General features: G+C 43.6%; 2 protein-coding genes across 8 annotated transcripts in view; one reads left to right on the top strand and one right to left on the bottom strand.

Annotated features, from left to right (window-relative positions):
* Positions 1-6832, bottom strand: part of UGGT1 (UDP-glucose glycoprotein glucosyltransferase 1) — an 85989-nt gene extending 79157 nt beyond the window's left edge. The window contains exons 1-2 of one of the 3 annotated variants that reach the window (XM_075004451.1): positions 6742-6832; positions 1398-1536 (exon numbers count right to left, since the gene is read on the bottom strand). In XM_075004451.1, the coding sequence (XP_074860552.1) occupies positions 1398-1522 (125 nt within the window). In that variant the 5' untranslated portion in view covers positions 1523-1536; positions 6742-6832. Of the gene's footprint in view, positions 1-1397; positions 1537-6704 lie in introns of all 3 variants that reach the window. The other 2 variants (XM_075004448.1, XM_075004450.1) reach the window with 2 other exon arrangements.
* A 5057-nt stretch (positions 6833-11889) lies between these two features.
* SAP130 (Sin3A associated protein 130) overlaps positions 11890-20917 on the top strand; it is a 32903-nt gene continuing 23875 nt past the window's right edge. For 4 of the 5 annotated variants that reach the window (XM_075004379.1, XM_075004376.1, XM_075004378.1 and 1 more), the window contains exons 1-6: positions 11890-11992; positions 12688-12805; positions 14262-14497; positions 15484-15642; positions 17057-17168; positions 18709-18833. In XM_075004379.1, coding sequence (XP_074860480.1) covers positions 12694-12805; positions 14262-14497; positions 15484-15642; positions 17057-17168; positions 18709-18833 — 744 coding nt within the window. In that variant the 5' untranslated portion in view covers positions 11890-11992; positions 12688-12693. Of the gene's footprint in view, positions 11993-12687; positions 12806-13383; positions 13496-14261; positions 14498-15483; positions 15643-17056; positions 17169-18708; positions 18834-20917 lie in introns of those variants that run through there. The other variant, XM_075004380.1, reaches the window with a different exon arrangement.

Genomic DNA, 20917 nt, shown 5'->3' with positions numbered 1-20917 from the left:
CCAAAATGTTGATTAGGATACTCTCTTTTGGAAAAGTTTTGTATCAGGTGTGTTGGAGTATTCTCCCCCACAATACACTAACACCCTCCCAAGGAGCATAGTGTTCATGTTTAGTTTGCCAGGTCTGATAATAAGGATCTTAAATAGCACTGATGGCTTGCAGTCAATGAAAGGGAGGTGTCTCTCTCCTCTTCACAAATTATTCTAAATCAGGGGTAAGGAACCTTTTTTGGGTCAGGTACCACTGACCCACAGACAAATCAGTCAGGGGCCACAGATGTGTGAAGCAAAAAAAAAAAAGATATCCACACACCTCCACCTCACTGATGTTGTCCCCAGCTGTATGGGGGGCCAGGCTTATGGCAGAAGGGAGGGTGCAGAAGCAAGCTGGGAATTGAGTGGTCTGAGCAGTAGGGAGATTGCAGGAGTGGGCTGTGTGATCTGGACTGGAGTGGGGAAACTAAACCATGGGCTGGGGACTTCCCACCCCTCCACCCCTGTATTAACTTCCTTACACTTGTTTGCTTCATCTTTGAGTATCAAAATGCACTGCAATTAATCCCAATCTGACAATTCAGCATATAGGCTAGGGTTAAACTGTAATCCTAGCTCAAAATAACTTGCACTAATTGTATCAAGCCGCCTCATTTTGAACACCTTTGCAGGCTACACTGCACCAGGGTTCGAAATAAGGGGCTGTTTCAAAATTCTGATGACCCTTGTATGATGAGGTTTACCAGGAATGAAATACCCCACGATTTTTATTTTGGGATACAAATGTATCCCAAAATAGAAATGTAGTGTAGTCTTAGCCATAATGTACAGCACTTTTAATTACTTACATTAGAGACTGCATAGATTATACTAGCATTTTCAAATCAGAACTCCACAAGAATACATGGTATAGCTTCACTGCTCAGATGAAGAGCGAGGCTGGGCACACACAGGAGGCTATGCTGAATGCTACAGTTGGCAAGAGCTCTGAAGTCTGAGTTGTTGACAAATAGGCTGCTTCAACTGGCTGGAGCTCTCTAATGGAGAAGTGGGAAACAGTGCATGGATAATCTAACTAGAGGAGTAGAAATATCAGTGTAGGAAAAAGGTGTACATATGTTGCTTCCTGCTACCAAATACCTGCTTGTTCACATAGGCACAGGAAAAACCTGACATGAGAGCAGAATTGTGCATCAAGCCCACAATACTGGGAGAAAAAATTGAGTACACTGATTTAGACACAGCACAACAGTGCTTACATCTAGCTGCTAAGCTATGCAGATACATACCATTTAGCACTCTTCTAGGATTAACTATGTGTGTGTGTTTTAGCCCATGAGCTAGCATTTTCATTCTTCTGCATTTCAGATTTGTGAATGAAAACTAACAGCCAGCATGCTTACCTTGCTTCAAGTAACAAAGGTGTTGAAAACCACTTAGTAGTCAAGGATGTTGTCACTGCTTTAGAATCTGCCTCTGCTAGAGAAGAACTGAACCAAATTCCAAGAAGTGCAATAAAAATTCCCATTTTATAGAAAATGCCTAAAGAAAAAAAAAAATCAAAGTTTGTCAGCATGGGCGGGGGGGTTGTACAGAGACTCCTAGTCCACCTAAAATCTAAATTCAAGTTCTGTTTGAAATCGAAGAGCCTGTGTTATACAAGAAGTCAGACTAGATGACCAAAGTGGTCTCTCCTGGGCTTAAAATTCAAGAACCTACAAACTTTAATAGACAAGGATTATAAGATTAGATTCCTCAACTACAGTCAAGTCTAAAATCATGGGAACACAAATGGCATGACAATCAGTTTTTTGAGCATTTATTCCTAGATTCGGTGATCAGACGGGATCACTGTGAACACCTATATTATCCAAAAGGTTAGGGTGATAAAAGATAAATCACTGAATTTCCTTAATATAAATGCTGTTGGAACTATAGTATTTTCGAAAAACATCTAATCTAGATTTTAAAGTTGCCAATGATGGTGAATCCACCATGACTCTTGGTAAATTGTTTCAATGGCTAATTACTCTCATTCTTAGAAACTTATGATTTATTTTCAGTGTAGACTTAGATTCAACTTCAAGCCATTGGACTTTGTTAGACTTCCGTCTGCTAGACTGAAGAGCCAATTATCAAATTTCTCTTTCCCCATGTTGCTACTTATAGACAGACCCTTTAATCTTTAAGAAGCTCAGTCTGTTTAGCTTGAGGCTGTCACAATAAGCCATTATCTTCCAATCTTTTAAACTTTCTTGTGGCTCTTCTTTGAGCCCTGTCCGATTTAAAATTCTTCTTTAATTGTGGACAGCACAACCGGACATAATATTCCAGTAGTGGTCACATCCCTGTGCCATATACAATCTCAGCATTCCCAACCTACTCCCCTGTTTATGCATCCAAAGACACTATTAGCCTTTTGGCCATAGTGTCACACTGGAAGTTCACAAACAGATAAACAGCCACTATTATCTAAATCTTATTCAGTCACTATTTCCCAGAAGAGAGTCCCCCATCATATGAGTAAGGGTTACACTCTGTTTCTAGATGTACACATCTAGCCATTTTAAAATATATGGATTGTTCCCACACAAACTACCACAAGATCCATTATGCTCTCATACCCGTTCTCCTCCTTATTTGCCACTGTCACCCACATTATGTGTAACACCAACAGACCCCAGGTAGTTGGCAGAAGTGACTGAACCTGTGACCATAAGGGCTAAAGCCCTGTGCACTACCACGTGAGCTAAAGGCCAGCTGGCTCTCAATCAATGGTGTAGAGCAGATATCAGTCTCTCTAGTACATGGTCTCAGTGCCACTGGGGAAATATACATAAGCTACAAATGTAATCAATATGATTTTTTCCAGCTCATTGACAATATTAAATATCATGGAGCTAAGTACGAATCCCTGCAGGATCCCACTAGAAACACACCTGCTTCATAATGATTCCTATTTACAATTACATTTGGAGGTTTATCAGACAGTTTTAAATCAATTTATTGTAAACCAACTGAAATGCTTTATGGAAGTCTAAGTATGTTATGTAAGCAATTCCCTTTATCAACCAGTTTTAAATTTCATCACAAGCACAAAAAATAGTGAGTTTATAGAAAATAGATCCACCAAACTATGGTTGGCATTAATTATATTACCCACTCTAATTTTTGGAGTCCTATATACGTTGTACATTTTTCCTGCCAGAAACTCCTCCTCCCATATAGCACCCCACAAACAAGGCATTCCACAAACCAGTCAAGTTGAAATCAGGTGTAAAACTAAACCCCAACCAGTGTTCCCTCTAATCTTTTCTATTCATGGGCATCTGCGTGTTGGCTCTCACTGCTCCCTCCTTCAGCAAAATTTAATTTTGTTTTAACTGAAATACATCTGTCTGCCCCGCCTCTATGTTATTTCTTCCTTTTTTTACATGCTGCTGTTTGCCAATAACAGCTTTCCTTTCCACCATCAAACCAGCCCACTCTGCTACTTTAAAGTCATGTTTTTTCAGTTATCATTCCACAAGTAACTATCCTCTTCCTGCTCTTATTTCATTGTGATCCTTAACTTTAGTTAAGTTAATAAAAGAAATAAACTCTCAAAATAAACGTCTCTTGCTCAACTGCATAATCACTCTATTATGTGGCCCCAGGTAAGATGACAAGATATCGACCTGCCCTTTACAAATCTCCTTTCCTTTTCCAAACCTTCATCTAGGAAGCACAATCTCAACCTTCTCCAAAATCCCATCAAACTGATGTCTTTTTCAGCCTTGCCAGGAGGTCACCAACTTTTGACTATTTTGGAACACAGAACACTGGCATTAGAGGATGGGTAATATAATAATGCCAATCACTGTGAGTTTATAGAAAGTAGATCCTGTCAAACTATTTTTGTGCTTTTTATGAGATTAAAAGTGGTTGATAAAGGGAACGTTTGGATCATTTTACTATAAAGGACCCAATTTTGCAAACATTTCATTGGTGTAACTAATCACTACTAGCACTGGAAAAAGAGGCTGTAATTCGTGGTTTGTTTTAGAATTTGAGAATTAAAAGCAAGATATACATCAAATACAAATTGTGTGTGAAAAAGAACCTGGAAAGTTTGTGTCTGTGAAGTTTATGCTTAAATACAGCAAGTTGACAACATTCATGAGTTTAATGTATGCAAATTCAATCATTCATGAGTGGCTGCCGCTTCACTGGTGCTCCAGGGCCGGGAGTGCTGGCGTCTCCTTCCCCAGGGCTCTGAGAGCCAGACAGGGGCACAGCTCGGCCACTGACCAGCGTCCGCCGCTGGTGTCTGCCTCCCACGGCTGCTGCCCAGAGCTGCCCAGGAGCCTGCAGTGTTCCCCTCCCACAGCCACAGTGAAATGAGATTTGCAAAATTCAACATTCGCAAATATTCTCAACACCAAACCCTCACAAATGTTGCAACCCTGCTGTACATGGACTTGGCAGGATGTAAGCAGGTGAACAGAAAAACCCTCATTCTGGAGCTTAAATATAACACATTAGGGTGATAAAAGATCTGCCGCTGGCTGTCAGTGATATGATCTACTCCTGCACACTGTGAAAGAATAGCGAAGACTGGTAGATAGCTGCAAGAGGCATCCTAGGAAAAGAACTAGAAGAAACTGACAGACACTGACACCCTTATTTTTCAAGATTTTGTTATTCACAAAAAAGTTTCATAATTACTAAGATAGATAATGTTTAAATAGATATTGTGTATTTGGTACTGCACACTTTCTCCATAATTCGTATCGCGCTTCCATGTCTCCTGAAGCACAGCTGATGGGAAGAACAGGCTGGGAACCATCAAAATCACTCAGAACAGCTACTAAGTCTTCACAGTTAAGGACAACACAAACCCAGATTTCTTCTCTGCATTGTACATCCAACATCATGACCCCTTTGTTAAATCCAATAGAAATGGAGATCTGGATATTTACTTCAGTGGCTGTACTTGTAAGTTCTAAAAGTAGTGGTAAGACCATGAGCCTAAAAGATCAGGTGTGTCTAAAAATCACTATTTTGAACACAAAATTTTTGTTTTAACAGGATGGAAATCCCTTCAAACAAACAAACAGTCTAGCACATTTATGCTCTAGATCCTAAAGGACTTCACTTCTGTAAAGTACAAATAGAATATAAATGATTTTATTGCGAACAGAGATACAGAGGTTAAATGATTTGTCCAAAGACATACACTGAGCCCTATGCAGAGTTGAGACTAGAACCCAGATGTCTTGTCTACTAGTCTAGTAGGCAAATTTGCTTCCAAACAATACATTTAAAAAAAAACAAAACCAAAAAAAATACAAATGAACCGTGCTCCTCTTGTAAACCGTATTTATTCTTTAATAGTAAATTGGGAGATTTCCAAAGTGGACAAAAAAAAAAAAGGCTGATGCCTTACTAAGTGACTTTTGGTGAGAGTCAGATTGCTCAACTTCCTCGATCATCTTTGAAAATCCCTCCTAAGTGTTTCAGAAGTGCGAAAAAAGCACAGGACAGCATTAGCATTGTTGGAAAGCAATACATTTCTGCTGAAGTTGAAAACCTGAAACCACTTTAAACACAGTGTCTGATTACAAGGCAGTCATTATTAAGGATATAAAATCCTGTTAACTGGTTAAATGCCAAGTTTAACCACTTAAATGATTAAAACCATTGGGAGAACTGCTGGGGAGGCCACACCAGCCCAGCTAGACTGGAGCAGGCCCCATCCACAATGGTTTAGCTCAGAAGTACCACAAGCAGGGGTGTTCTGGCCTGGCTGACACAGTCTCCATCCATGGTGGCCTCAAGTGTGCTGCAAGATGGGGGTATTCCAGCTGGGCTGGAGAAGCCCCCATCTGCAAAGGCCCTGGGTGTGCCATGGGCAGGGGCACGTTAACAGAGCCAGAGCAGCTGTGACCCCAGCACACCATGGGTGGCGATGCTCCAGCTGGGCTGAAGCAGCCTCTTTCTGTGGCAGGACCCCAACCCTCAGGGCTACTGCAGATGAGTATAGCCCACCACAGCGGACCTGTGAGGCTAAAGCAACCCTCTGCCTACAGCTGGGCTGCTCTAACCTGTACAATTAACCATTATGGGTGAGCCCCATGCAACCAGTCAATCTTCAGAATTCCTAGTCATTACAGGAAAGAGAGCTCTCTGCATGTTGCATCACAACAGCAGTAGCAAAGACTGCTGTGATACAGAGCTGCTCCCTTCAACAATGAGTTTGCTACACTCCTGGCAATTTTTTTCAAACAGAAACACACTGGAATGCAATATAATGCATGACTCACTGCAACCCCTCTCCCCAAGCCACACTCAGATCATGTAGCAAGTCACATCCTGTAGCACAAATGACCACCACTTGCACAGGTAACGCACTCCCCTTACAGCATAGTCCGTGGGCCAGACTCTGTGCCAGGGAGCCCATATGAACAACACAGAAGGTGGTCAGCGGGAGCCTGGAGGGAAACCCCCTTCTGAGCTCCCATAGCCCCCACTCTATGCAGAAGGGCTACAGGCGCAGCCCCTACCAGAGACCTGACCTGCCACGGACACGGCCTTGTACCTCCCTTCCCCGCGATAAAGTGGGATCCCCACCCCCGGCTTCGCCACCCCAGACTCAGAGAGAAGGAATTGCCCCATTTGGGCAGGGCAGCCCCGCCTCGCCCACAGGAGCCCGTCTGAGAGACACGGACCCGCGCTCCAGCCGACGGGGCGCGCGGCCAACGGCACCTGCTGCGCCAACGTCCCCAGGTCGCGAGCTCCTGCGGTTATTACACCTGTGAGTGGGCGCCACGCTCCCTTCCGGCTCCGGCCTCCGCCGCCGATCCTCCGGGTAGGTTCCTTCCGGTCATCCGGCTTCCGTTTCCGCCCTCAGGCCGGACTTGTGGAGGACCGATTGCCATAGAGAGGCAAAAGCACATCGGGTAACGGTTAGAGTGTCGCCTGAGCGCCATCTTGAATGTGGCCAAGCGGAGGCGGCTGTTAGGGAGGGAATTTTAGGGTCCTCAGAAACTGAGCTGGGGGTGGGAATTGAAGAGCGTGGGGGAAGGAAAGAGCCTAGGAACGCCCAGGAAAACTGCTTCCTGCGGGACAGATGTGTCTACACCGACAAGGGTCAACAAACCTGGTGTGGCTCAGGTGTGCTTAACTGCACCCACCACCCACAACCACAGCAGCTTTACCAGCGTGAAAGCAGCTTTGTGGGGATGCTGGCACATGGTCATCAATAGCCTATGCTCCAAGATGCAGGAGTGGAAGAGGCTTACTAGTATAGTACCCAGAGGCAGAGACCTCATAATAGGGTGAGTGAAGTCTGTGCTCAACGCCTCACCTGAGAGCCAGCTGGCCTTTAGCTCATGTGGTATGGTCGCAGGTTCTATCCCTGGTGCCAGCAATCCAGGTTTGTCAGTGTTATACTAGCATTACTAGTGTGTACACACAGCCTTACTGCTAAAAGCAGCACACTGTACATGTCCCCTTCTGCTCTGCTTGGAAATGACCCCGCCACACAAAAATTAAAGGGGTTTCACCCCAATAAGTCAGCTCAGAGAGGGGCTGGCAGCAGCCCTCTCAGCTCTTCTGCACCCAAGTATACTGTTGACGCTGTGTTGTTTGGGTGCCTAGCTTAATCCACTATGTGACATCATAGCCTGTTTTGCTGGAAAAAAGCAGGCACGTAGCACGTGAAAGGCTAACAAAACAATGTTAGGTGACAAGTTTTTGTGGGACAGACCCACTTCTTCAAATCTGAAGAAGTGGGTCTGTCCCACATAAGCTTGTCACCTAATACATTGTTTTGTTAGTCTTTAAAGTACTAGATACCTGCTTTTTTGTTTTGGTAGAATACAGACTAGCACAGCTGTCTCTCTGTCACTATTTTGCTGAAGTATCAGAGGGGTAGCCGTGTTAGTCTGGATCTGTAACAGCAACGAAGGGTCCTGTGCCACCTTATAGACTAACAGAAAAGTTTAGAGCATGAGCTTTTATGAGCACAGACTTGCTTCATCTGATGAAGTGAGTCTGTGCTCAAGAAAGCTCATGCTCAAAACTTTTCTGTTAGTCTATAAGGTGCCACAGGACCCTATTTTGCTGAAGCATGCCTCCCTCCTATCTCCAGGGGAACTTCATGGCAGTCCAGGGGCAAAGCATTTCTGAATGTCAGACAATGGGAGTCTAAAGATGGGCACTGAAATTAATACTTCTGAAAGTTTGGTTCTGGGTTGGAATTGACATCCACATAACTGCGATGCCTGAGTACGGGTAGGGTGACTAATGGAAGTATGCAGTTTGTGCTACAGCAGAGGTAGATAAATTATTGATCTCTGGCTTATCTATTCCTACAAACTACATGTTTTAACAGAAAAAATTAATCTCAGAGGAATAGTCATGATAATTTCTAGAAACAGTGAGTTCTATAGCACCTTAGAAACTAACCAATTTATTAGGGCATAAGTGTTTGTGGGTAAAACCCACTTAATTTAGCTTCTTGGTATGTGGTGGTTAATGTTTTGTGCTAACAAAAATCAGAAAGGAGCTAATGGCTAGATCCCTGAAACATAACAGTGTTCTAGTGTTTTTCAGAAGCATTAGCAGAAACAGAAGGTCAAAAAGAAAGAGTATCTAAGCCCAGATGTAAGTAAGCTGGACTGTATGCTGGTAAATACCAATACCAGCAAGGCTAAACTGCCACCCAAGCAGACTTTGCAACAGAATTGGTAAAAGTCAGATTTGCCTATGCTGAGATCAAATACATGAGAAGGAAAACATAAGAACGGCCATACTGGGTCAGACCAAAGGTCCATCCAGCCCAGTATCCCGTCTGCCAACAGTGCCCCAGAGAAGGAGAACAGAAGACAATGATCAAGTGATTTATCTCCTGCCATCCATCTCCTGCCCTTGTACTGAAGGCTAGGGCACCATACTTTACCCCTGGCTAATAGCCATTTATGGACCTAACCTGCAAAAATTTATCGAGCTCTTTTTTAAACCCTAATAGAGTCCTGGCCTTCACCGCCTCCTCCGGCAAGGAGTTCCACAGGTTCACTGTGCGCTGTGTGAAGAAAAATTTCCTTTTGTTAGTTTTGAACCTACTACCCATCAATTTCATTTGGTGTCCCCTAGTTCTTGTATTATGGGAAAAGGTAAATAATTTTTCTATATTCACTTTCTCCACACCATTCATGATTTTATATACCTCTATCATATCACCCCTCAATCGCCTCTTTTCCAGACTGAAAAGTCCCAGTCTCAAAAAAAAAAAAAAGTCCTGAATGGCAACCACCCCATGATACCTTGGGCCTTAATATGACTCTCCACACTGTTACTGCTGAAAACTCAGTAGCTGACAACTAGCAGACAAGGACCCAAAAAATCCACCTAGCCTGACAGATTCAGTAGCTTAGGGAAAAAAAACCCAAAACCAACATCTTCAATTGAATTGGTGGCAGACACTTCTGAGTAATCGGTGGACAACCTGCAGCCCCCTGAGGCTTAGCATGCAGTCCACAGACCCCCAGCTACCACTCCTGCTCCAGAACCTTCTCATACACTGGAGCCCCATGCTTGCTTCTTCCCCTCCCTTCCAACACTTTCAGAGCATGTGACTCGCCTGATCTGCACTCCATCCCATTTTCCCCTCTCCCTACCAAAGCTGGAATACCCAAAATCAGCTCAAAACTTCAGCCTGGTTCCCACACCAATCTCTGAAGCAATCCACTTAAGACCCTCAGAAGTGCCTCCACCCTTCCAGGCAACTGTGGACAACCTGGAAGCTGCACATAGTTTGTCAGGGTAAGTCACTGGCAAGCCACCTGACAGGTTGTTTACCTTATGTCCACAATAATGGATGTCTGCAGCTCCCAGTGGCCATGCTTTGCCATTCCCAGTTAACGGGTGCTGTGGCAAGTGGTGGTTGGCAAATCCTTGTGGCCTGTACTGGGGCTTACCATCACAAATTGCATGCAGCCTACAGGCTGCAGCTTGCCTACCACTGTTCTAGAGAATGAATGAACAAAGGGACACACACATAATTTTATTTATTAGATAATGAGCTTCCATTTTTCAGATCCAGATCAAATTTGACAAGGACCTGAATACAAGTCTTACCCATCAAACCAAAAAAAAAAAGCAGTCAAGTAGCACTTTAAAGACTAAAAATAATTTATTAGATGAGCTTTCATGGGACAGACCCATTCTTCAGCGAAAGCTCAACACCTAATAAGTTATTTTGTTAGTCTTTAAAGTGCTACTTGACTGTATTTTTGTTTTGATAGAATACAGACTAACATGGCTTTTGTTCTCTCTCACTAAGTCTTACTCATGAAATTGTTAGTCTTTAAAGTGCTACAGAACTTTTTTTTTTTTTGGTGAAGCTAGACTAACACTGCTACTCCTCTGAGCGTTCCAGACACTCCTCCCTTACCAAAGCACTCCTGTATTAGTAGGCTGAAACTCAGGAGACATGGGTTCTATTCCTGGCTCTACCACTGGCCTGCTGAGTGACATTAGACAAGTCATTTCATCTCTGTGCCTCCATTTCCTTATCTGTAAAATGGTCATACGGCTGATTGCTTTGCAGTCCACTAGTGAGAAGCAAGAGCCTATTAAAATGTTTTGTTAAATCTAATGTTAAAAAAAAAAGTCATAGTACACTGGTTAAAGGAGATTCTGTACATCTGGGTGCTATACTTGGATTAGGTACAGGCAAAAGTTTTGCTTAAAAAATCTAGTATATATATATATATATATATATATATAATACACAATCAGCAATAACTCAGATATGGGTGCATATATTTAACAATACAGTTTAGATGTGATTAGATATGGTAATTGAATATTTTGGTACATCACTCAAGAGACTGTTTTATAGAGTACTGGTTATGAGATACAACTATATCAATGAGTGGAAATTACCCCTTAGTAACTTAGTTTAGTGTAGGCTGTCCAGTGGGTGGGGGGGGGGGGGGACAAAAAACAAAACAGTCCATCCAGGAAGTATCTGAAGGATGTTCCTGACTGCAATTCTATGCATGGAATTTCTTTTGCATCCCTATCTCCTCCAAACCTAGCTTGGTGAGTTGAGTATTGGCCTGCAACAATTTTGGGCTGGGGAAAAAAATTGATTTAAAAAAAATGTTAGGGATGGTGATCAGTCCCTTGCCCTCACAGCAGAACCTTACTCAAGGACCACAAAAGTCCCTTCCAGCTCTACGAAATAGGTGTAGCTCTGTACATGCTAAATTAACGGGCTAGAGGACCACTCGTTTTTTGTGAAGCTACAGACTAACTGCTACAAGGCAGCTTACATTTCCGAGTCCTACAGCGCTGGCATGGCAGTGAAGGATGAGGCAGAGGCGCTGGTTTTATTTGAAATACTACTTGTGCCAACTTTTACACGTGCCACTAAGACCTGGGGATAACTATTTCTTCGAGCAGCACTTCCAGTTTGGCACCTGCCAGCTAAAGTAGAGCTCATTGCCGCTAGAAAGCCCTAATCCCAGAGGAACCCGCCACACAGCCTACAGCACGGAGCCAAAACCGCCGCGCCAAGTGGCGCAACAGGCTTAGCGACTGAGGAACGTCACTCTAAGCTCCACCCCGCAGCAACCCACTTCTCGCGGGATTTCCTCATTGCCCCCGGGATCCAAATTATATTTTCCTCAGGGCCTGACATCAGGGCTGTCTTGGCCAATCGCTGCGCAAAACCTGGCCCCACGTTCTTCTGCCTGCCGGCGAGATCGTCGCCGAGGCGCCCTCAGTGTAAACTACGTTACCCAGAAGCCCCTTCGATGCGTCCGTCTCAGCCTCTGTCTGCACGGACTGGGCGGGATATTGCCGCTGTGGGCGGGACCAACCGAAGCCAATCAGGCGGCGGGTGGCTGCGGCGGTGGAAGGAGAGCTTGAGTCCGAGCATCGTTGTCAGCGGGAGAAACGGATTCGCCGGCGACTGCGCGAGGCCCCAGCGCGCACGGGGCATCAGGTAGCTCAGTTCAGTGGCGGCGTGACCGGGCGGCCGATAGGGGGTTTCGGAGCCGGACTGCAGGCGACCGGGACAGAGCCGGCGGGACAGACTCGCGGGAAGCTGAGGGGAAGGTGGGGCGGACCGTAGTCTCTCGGGCCGGCAGTGAGGGGCTGCTCCTTCAGGGGTGCTAGTGAGGGCAGACCACGCTCCTACAAGCTGCCTCACGGGTGCCAATGGCTTGTTAGTGGCCGCTGCGCTTTATTGCTTGTGAACATCCGGGCCCTGCGCGTCCCTCACAGCGAGAGGGGGTGGAACCTCGCTTGAAAATTGTTCCCTATTGGGCAGTGGGTTCTTGTCCCATTGGCTATTGCCCACGTGAGGTCATCAAGAGGACGGGCTCACAATTGGGTGAGGTCGCTAGCCGAAATTGGCGTGCGATTGGCTCATGACTTAGCGTGAACCTGGATTGGTGGTGGGCTATCATTACGTGTGCTTTACGGCGTCCAATCAGCGGAGGCGGGAGCGCTGGTTTGTGTGGGTTCCAGATGGACCCGCGGACACTTTGCTGTTCTGTCGGGCTCTGTCATAAATTGTCACTGCCGCCCCGCGTGACATGGGAGCGATCAGCTCTCCCCAGCGTGGGCCGCAGCCGCAGATCGGGCTGAGCAGAGGGCTGGGAGCACGCTGCTTAACGTTTCCGTCTCGCTGTGCAGGTGGAAATGAGTTCTCAGCAGTTCCCCCGTTCTGGAGCCCCTCCTCCAGGGCTAGGACAGGCACCACCTCCAATCCCCACCAGTGGAACTACAGGGCTGATAAACCCAACGACCACAGGTAACGCAGCAGTTGGAGGTTCTTTCTTTCTACCAAAGCACCTTCATGCCAAGGACCTTTGAGCCAATTTGCTGCATGCTGTGCAGAATTGTATTGAGATGATTGTGGATGTTTATATACAGTAAGGACAGACATGACTCCATTTCTCATAGAATTAGGTATATTAATATGCAGTTGTAAGAAGCTTTCCTTTCACTCCCCACATGTTATGCCAGATCAGTGTGGTCTGGGAATGTGCAAGCTGCCTTAGGAAAGCAACATTTGCAAAAAAATATTTTGAACACAAGCTCTTGTTAGGAAAGTAGCTAAAAAGTTAATTATAGCTGGTGTAGGATATAATAGTTTGGCTTTCTATTGGGGAGGGGAGAACGGCAAAGACATCACAGGTAGGTGGGAACTATAGAGACTATGTTATTAAAGGAATATTGTCAGATAGTGCATTTTAAAATGATTTGCCAATATTCCTTTAATTATTTGCTAAATGAAACTATTTATCTGATAGATTTCAAGCCCACTTCAGAAATACTTGTTACTGTTTCATTATCTCCATAACTCTTGACTGGTGTTTGATGTCTTAGGTCCCAATTCTGCAATGAGGTCTGTGCTACCAGATGCCTGTCCCGACCTGGAGCTCATTGCAGGATCAGGGCCTGAGTAGTGAGAGTTGCCAGATTACTGATGCGTCCAGCAGTAAGTCAATCTGATCTTACAGAGTAAGATGGAAGGAAGTATGTTTTTAGTGTTCAAATACATAATCAATGTAGGAGATTTTGGGAGTAGTAAGTAAAAAACAAATTTTAGATAAATTTTGATTACCTAATAATAACTTATGCTTAAAATGCAATTTATAGCTGAGCTTCTTGTGCTCTTAAGAATTTATGAGGTGGAAATAAGAAAAATTGCAATTTTAGTTAATTATCAACATCAGTGTGGCAGCTTGTGTTTTGATTTTTGTAATTTTTTTGCTTTGACGCTTTATTTGTATTTTTAATTGAATAAAGTGGTTGGATAATCTTGCATTTAGTGAATTTTTTAAATAAAAAGAATAAATTTAATCCATGTCATGAGGCCTTGGTCATTTGTCAGATGGTCTCAATACACTTATTTTCTAAATTTAAAATATTCATTTTAAAAAGAAGTTTCCGTTAGAGATTTATTTTAAAAAGAGTGATTGCTCTTTGTTAGTGACTTGGGTTAAACCATGCTGTGTGGGAATAATCCATAGGGCTCTAATAATCCATAGGGCTCCTGCTTTGCAGGAGGATTGATGACATTCTGGAGACTTTTTTTCAAGCAGGTTTATTATACCAGGATTAGTAAATGTCTCTTGTGTAGGAGGTTTTAAACAAACTTTTCTTGTGTGTGTGCATTTGGCACTTCACTTGTGGGCAGTGAGTGCATACTTCTTGTCCGTTTTTATCCTTTTTCTTAGAGTTCCTTTTTCCTTCCTCTCCAGTGAGTGATGAATCTAATCGAGAGTCAGAAGTTGCTCCCAGAGACCACATGGGCCCCAGTGGCTCTCTGCAGTCCCGTGAAGAGAAACAGGAGCCAGTGGTTGTTCGGCCTTACCCACAGGTTCAGATGCTGACACAGCATCATACGGTCCAGTCTGGTGCTGCGGTTACAGTGACAGCTCCACCAGCACATCTGACTCCAGCAGTGCCACTTTCCTTTTCAGAGAGCCTTATGAAGGTAACAAGGTGGATCATGACTGAGTTCATAATGAAAATGAGCCACTACATGGGTTAATACTTTTGCCATGTGATCAAACAGTTTTAGGTTAATTTCAGTTGTATTGCATTTATCTCCTCTTGGCTAAACTGTTCTGTTCTGTAAATTGATTTATATATTTATTCAGCTCCTTTCTGTGCTCTTCTGTGAATATGTGCCTCTTCTGTATGGTGCTTCTACTCCAGGTGGCAGATTGGAAACCTTGCAGCTTTCTGTGGCCTTTCAGCTTACTCTGTTTCTTACATTAAGGATGATCTAAATCAATTTTGCAACCCCCACTACCTCTGTTCATTCCTGGGAGAGAGAGGAAAAAATGTCAATGAGATATGCATTTGTGCATATAAATAAAGCATTAAAATGAAATTATGAATCAGTAGAGAATCATGCACAAACTAGGCAATCCTGATGCTGGGCAGAATCCTCTTTTTGAGGATGAGATTAGGAAGACAGAAGGAGACCTCAGTGCGGGATAGCTGCAATGTGAACAAAGGATTGATTACAACCATTTTCTCTTTTTTTTTCAGTTAACTTTTAGCTAAGCTCTAACTGGCAGATGAGGAATGGAGTAGAAAATCTAAAGACTAAGAAGGGAAGAGCAAAGGGAGATGAAAGTTTTTTAAAAGCAAATCAAGAGATTAATGTCTTTTGTCGTTTGGCGTTTTTTCAATGTTTGTAATGTTTATTTGTTCTGTGATACGTCTGAATGTCTAAGCATGATTGGGTTCTGTTGTGCTAAGTAATGTCCACGGAGGGATACTGCTGTAGTCAAAAGAGGTGCTTCCTTCCAGCTGCTCTTAGCTGAAAGAGGCCTGGGCTTCTTCCCTTCCACCCTAAAGTATACACATCCAGTTAGTGCGGTTGTGGCAAAACCTGCCAGGCTGTGATTTTCAAGGAGGGTTCTCTACTTTCTTCTGTTCAGTTGTGACTGTTTTTCTTGATTCTTGCAGCCTCCTATGAAGCCCACCATGCCCAGCCGGCCCATTGCTCCTGCTCCACCCTCTACCATGTCTGCTCCCACCAAGGTTCCTGGTCAGGTTACTGTAACCATGGAAAGCAGCATCCCACAGGCCTCAGCTATTCCTGTGGCAACAATCAGTGGACAACAGGTTTCCTTTTTCCCTCACTGACTATTTAATAGGATGGGGTGTTGATTGATAATTCCCTTGTCCAGAGACCAAGAGAAGATGAGGAAGCCTTTGGGAGGGGGATAAACTATTCCATTACTATTCCAGAAAATTTTAGTAACCGTGAAGAAAGCATAGAGATGGGAGCAGACGTCCACCAGTGTATAAGAAAAATACAGCTGAGTAGGAAGATGAAGCAAAGACTTTGTGGTCCCATCATATTAAAACCGTGGGCAGATGGTGGTCACATCACCATTTCTCCTTCTGATAAGCTAGGGACAGATAAATCTGTAGAAATCTGCTGATTCAGGCTCATTCTTCAGAACAAAGCATAATCCCTTCCACAAAGGTGAAGCTATCGATTTACTCTTTTAGAAGGCTACTAAATATAAGGTCTGAGACTCTGTTTGATAGAACATAGAAGCTGATAGTGTACTTACCTGTAGGCAGATTGAAATAATGACATTTTTTAAAAATTACCCTACCACCTGCTGCTCCACCAACAGATGTACTAGTAGAAAGGGATTCTGGTTTTTAATCACCTTTTAGTGATACTAAACAACTCCAATTGATTTTTTGGTTAGCAGCTCATTTGCACTTGTTTTTTTATTTGTAGTCCCACCAGTTCTGTCCCACATTAGACCATTAGTGGAGAACTTCTGAAAGCTCTGAGAACCATCAGGGCTTGGTGTGGGTGATCGTCAAGGAATTATTGCCAAAGCACACTCCTGATTCTGCATTTCAAAATCCATTTGCCAAAACCAATATTCCACTCTAGCAAGTGAAATACTGTGAATTTAACATTTTTGTTTTATGAAACATAACTTCACATAAGTGTGATATGCACTAAACTTTACGTGTTACTGATTGGCAAATATTGTACCTGATTTCTTAGTGCTGGTGGTTCTACCTTCTCGGGATTCACACCAATTATTTTTTTTAATTGACATTCTTAAATATGTCTGGAAAGGCAGCTCTGAAAGAAATACGGGGAGTAAATTCAATATGTTGCAATTCTTCCCAGGGCTCCATAGTTCTGTTGATTCTGCTCAGTGGGATGATATGAACCCTGTAGAGATCACCAGTGGCAGAAATGTCACTGGCCAGTTGAAATGGGACAGTGACTTGAGAGGGAAAAGTAAATGGTAACTGCCACGTATTTGCCAGAGTAGACTTGTGTTTGAGAGTTTCCACTGAAAATGTAAGAAGGCTGCAGATTCACCCCATAGGTATGTTCATCTGAACCCCCATCTCATTTGTAATGCCGCTGCATGCTGGTATTCTTTCCACAAAATGTTAAATGTGCTTTGGAGCTGCTTTTGACATTTTACCTTGGGGAAATGTGATCTTTCTTTCTGGGCAACATTTCTAATGGAACTCTCTTTTTTTCCTGCAGGGACATCCCAGTAATTTACACCATATCATGGCAACAAATGTGCAGATGTCTATCATCCGAAGTAGTGCTCCTGGCCCCCCTTTGCACATTGGAGCTTCTCACTTACCCCGAGGTATGTTCAGCATGAGATATAAAAAGTTTTTGACACTTGTTTGGGAGGGCTGCATCTGCTTTAAGTTCTTTTTTCTGTTAAAATTTCCCACTGTTATTAATGTGGGCACCACTCCAGCAGTAAGAAAACGAGTGTAAATAGGGCCCCAGGTAGGTGTTGAAATTTTAAATACAAATGTCATCTAAAACTGTCTAATGTAGGTCTGTGTGATGATGCTTAATATGTTAGCAGCTGCCAGCACCTCTTCTGTTTTAATAATATACTGGCAAAATGGTGGAATACCTTAGATGGCCTAATTTCCTTAAGTCTATTGTGCAGAATGTCACGGCTGATTGACTGCTTGTTCCTGGTTGCTTACTTTGCCGTGCAGTTTCCTCCTATGCCGACCTCACAGTATCATTCCTATTCCATAGTAAGGTGTATTGCTGTATTGAGTGGTAGCAGCAACGAAGGGTCCTGTGGCACCTTATAGACTAACAGAAAAGTTTAGAGCATGAGCTTTCATGAGTTAAGTCACTTCTTCAGTGTATTGAGTGGTGTGCACTCCCACTTGTGTCTGAGCACTTTGTTCTAGCTGTGCAAGCTTTTGTCTCTTCTCAGATGATTTTGGCTCTTGAGGCTTTGACCTCTCTTTCCATGGCTTGTAAAGCAAGACATCATTTGCTTTAAGAGGAGAGGGTAGGTCAGCCAGCATGAGAGCTGTTGGAGGGATAATCTAAGTCCGTCAGGTTCTGATAGTAGGTTTATCTTTAAGGTCTGTGAGTTAGGCTTCCAGTCTTAGGTAAAATCAGACTGATACAACAAAACCACTTACCAGAGTTTTGTTTCCATCCCCCTCTCTGTACTTGCATGGAGCATTTTTATGTTATGCAGTTGCTCAGGAAAGAAATCTAAAACTTACTTTAAGCCAATTAAAAGCATTACTCTGCACACTTAATAGTGATTTTTGTTCTCTCTCATGTATACACAGCTAAAGAGCATTCACTCTGGGCATGCTGCACTTTCAGTGATCCTATATTTGTGTATACGCTCTGCCCCGCAGCAACACAACTGAGTCTGGCTTTCCTGTGTACTTTTTATCCTGATGTTACCGTGTCCTGTTGATTATCATTGTCTCGGCATGTTTTGTGATGTTTCAGCATGTTTCATTTATCTAATACCCTCCCTCAGTTCACTCCTCTTTGTATTTAGACCTGTAGTATCTGTATACAAACATTGGTAAAATTTGTCAACATTCAGTTGTCTGCTTCAAGAGAGATAATTGAATGGGACTCTTTTTCATTTGACTTTCCTTTTCAGTTCCTAGCTATAGTTTAACACCTTCTGTCCTCTCCTCTTTACTAGGATATAGAGAATTCCCTTTAATAAATCCACTAAGGGATGTTTCCGGCTGAACCATACACACCTCTCTACTTTCGGCTTCCTACAGTCACAAGTTCAAAAACTCCTCTAGAGTCTTCTTAATTTTATATGTCTGTCTCTGGTGTTAATTCAGTCATTATGGTGTATTTTGCTGTAACATATATGATTTGTTCCTCAGGTGCAGCAGCGGCTGCTGTAATGTCCAGCTCTAAAGTAACCACAGTTCTAAGGCCAGCTTCACAGTTGCCAAATGCAGCTACAGCTCAGCCTGCTGTTCAGCACATCATCCATCAACCAATCCAGGTAAGCAGCAGTCATGCTGTTTTGTGGACAGTTACAGTACATTCAGAGGTCATTCTGACTTCTGTGGAATAATCTACCCAGAACACTGGCAGTTTTTATTTACTGGACTGTAGGCACTGGCAATCATCCTTTTTGTTTTTGTTACTTATACTTGTTCCTGATGTAACATCATCCTCTTATTTTTAATGATAATGTACTTTTTTTTTTTCAAATGAGGTCCAAACAGTGAAAAGTGATATATTATCGTCCAGCTGCATGGAATGTGTCTGATACGACATTTTAATTGTAATTGACTGATCAGTACCAGATGCAGTTTTAATATTTATCATCATGGATTTTATGTACCACATTGTTGTAAAAGCTGTCCTCCCTCACTGTTACCAGATTTGCCTATCACTTTGGGTATGCTCCTTTATTCCGGGTTATAGGGAGGGTGAGTAATTCTATCAGTGTGCTGCTTGTGTTACTAGGGTTCCTAAGACATTTCTCTTCTCCCTTCTGCTAATTCCCTCCCAATGGAGCTATTCTGCCTGGCCCAGGGTCCACAGAATTAAGTGGGCTAGGTTGCCCAGCCGTGCCCTTATGTGCCATTGGACTCAGTGGCTGGGTGAAACAGCACCATCAGCTGCCACCTTCATATGCCATCTCAGTTCAGAGCCCCCTCCCGAATCTCCACTTTCACAGCACAATTATTCTACTAGTAATCCACTTGATGGCCAAACCCCACAAGATTTTTGGACACTACAGGGATCTTTAGCATAGGTACAAGAAGCTTTGTTGCAGAGTGAATGGGGAAGCCAAAACAACACCCCTGAGGAGGAGTAAGGAAGAGAGAAAAAGAGAAGCAACCAGTTTAGCAATGAAAGATGATAATTTCTGGGTAGTGAATATATAAATACAAATTTAGGGCTAGCAAACCATTTAGGTGATTGCGTAAGTAAAGATTAGGAGACTATGCTGGGCGGTGGGGGAGAGAGAGGGAGATCTCATCACTCCATGGAGCTTGCACGGATCGGGTTTCCCAGTTGGTGATAGTAGCCAGGGATCCAGAGGGCAGGAGACAAGCAGAGCCGCCGCCGCCCACCCCCCCCCCCCCCCCCCCCCGCAGCACAGTCAGATAGGAGATAATGAAGTCTCAAGAGAACCAGTATAGGGTTTAAATCAAGGCATCAGAACAGTTTATTGAGCAAGGGTAGATGTTTTCATAGGGACAGGACAATAGGTCAAGAGGAAGACTGGATTTGATTATGGGTAACAGAGGTGAGACCATACAGACTGATCATGCCTGGCTATAGGTGGTGATTCTTGAACAAGCTCACAGTGCAATTAGGCAGTTTCAGTATTCTGTGTATCAGTAGGATCCATTACTAGAATTGGTCTGATAATGACTAATTTGGGTGTGAGCAGGCCTGGGTTCATTAGCATCTGGAGCAGAGATTTCCCATCAGGCAATGCTGATTACGTTCTAGTATCCCACAGGTCAGTGTGGTACCTGCATTGGAAAAGCTCTTCTCCATTTAGTACGCTAAAGGAGACGTCCTTCTAGCCTGTCTTAATGCAGGAGTGTTTTCTTAACCCAGTTACCCTTGTTGGTGGGAATTAGGTGTGTTTACCCCTGCCAGTTTCAGTGTTTTGACTTTTGGTCCCAAGGGAGGCCTGGGGGAAGGGGATTGTTTTCCCTGAGTTTTACTGCCTGGCTCCCCAAGAGTACAGTGTGGACAGGTGATCGTGCTCTGGTTCCCCAAAAGCACAGAGATGGTAGGTAAAACCACACTCAACTTATTTCACCTGTGTTCTAGCTTCATGCTGTAGCATTTGCTCGAGAAGTCCCAATATTTGTCTAGTACCAAAGTCTATGGTAAACATTTTTTATTATTCACGCTGAGCACAGTGGCACAGCGGAAACATGCTGGGCCCGTAACCCAGAGGTGAATGGATCAAAACCATTCTCTGCTAGCCATGAGCTGCATTAAATTGGGGAGCAGGGATAGTTCAATGGTTAGAGCATTAGCTCTGTAAACCCAGGGATTGGGAGTTTAGTCCTTGAGAGGCCTGGGGTCTGGGTGTGGAGCAGATTAGACTTA

Source organism: Carettochelys insculpta, chromosome 10 (assembly GCF_033958435.1).
Source record: "Carettochelys insculpta isolate YL-2023 chromosome 10, ASM3395843v1, whole genome shotgun sequence".
NCBI lineage: Eukaryota > Metazoa > Chordata > Testudines > Carettochelyidae > Carettochelys > Carettochelys insculpta.
This window is presented reverse-complemented; position numbering and strand designations above follow the sequence as displayed.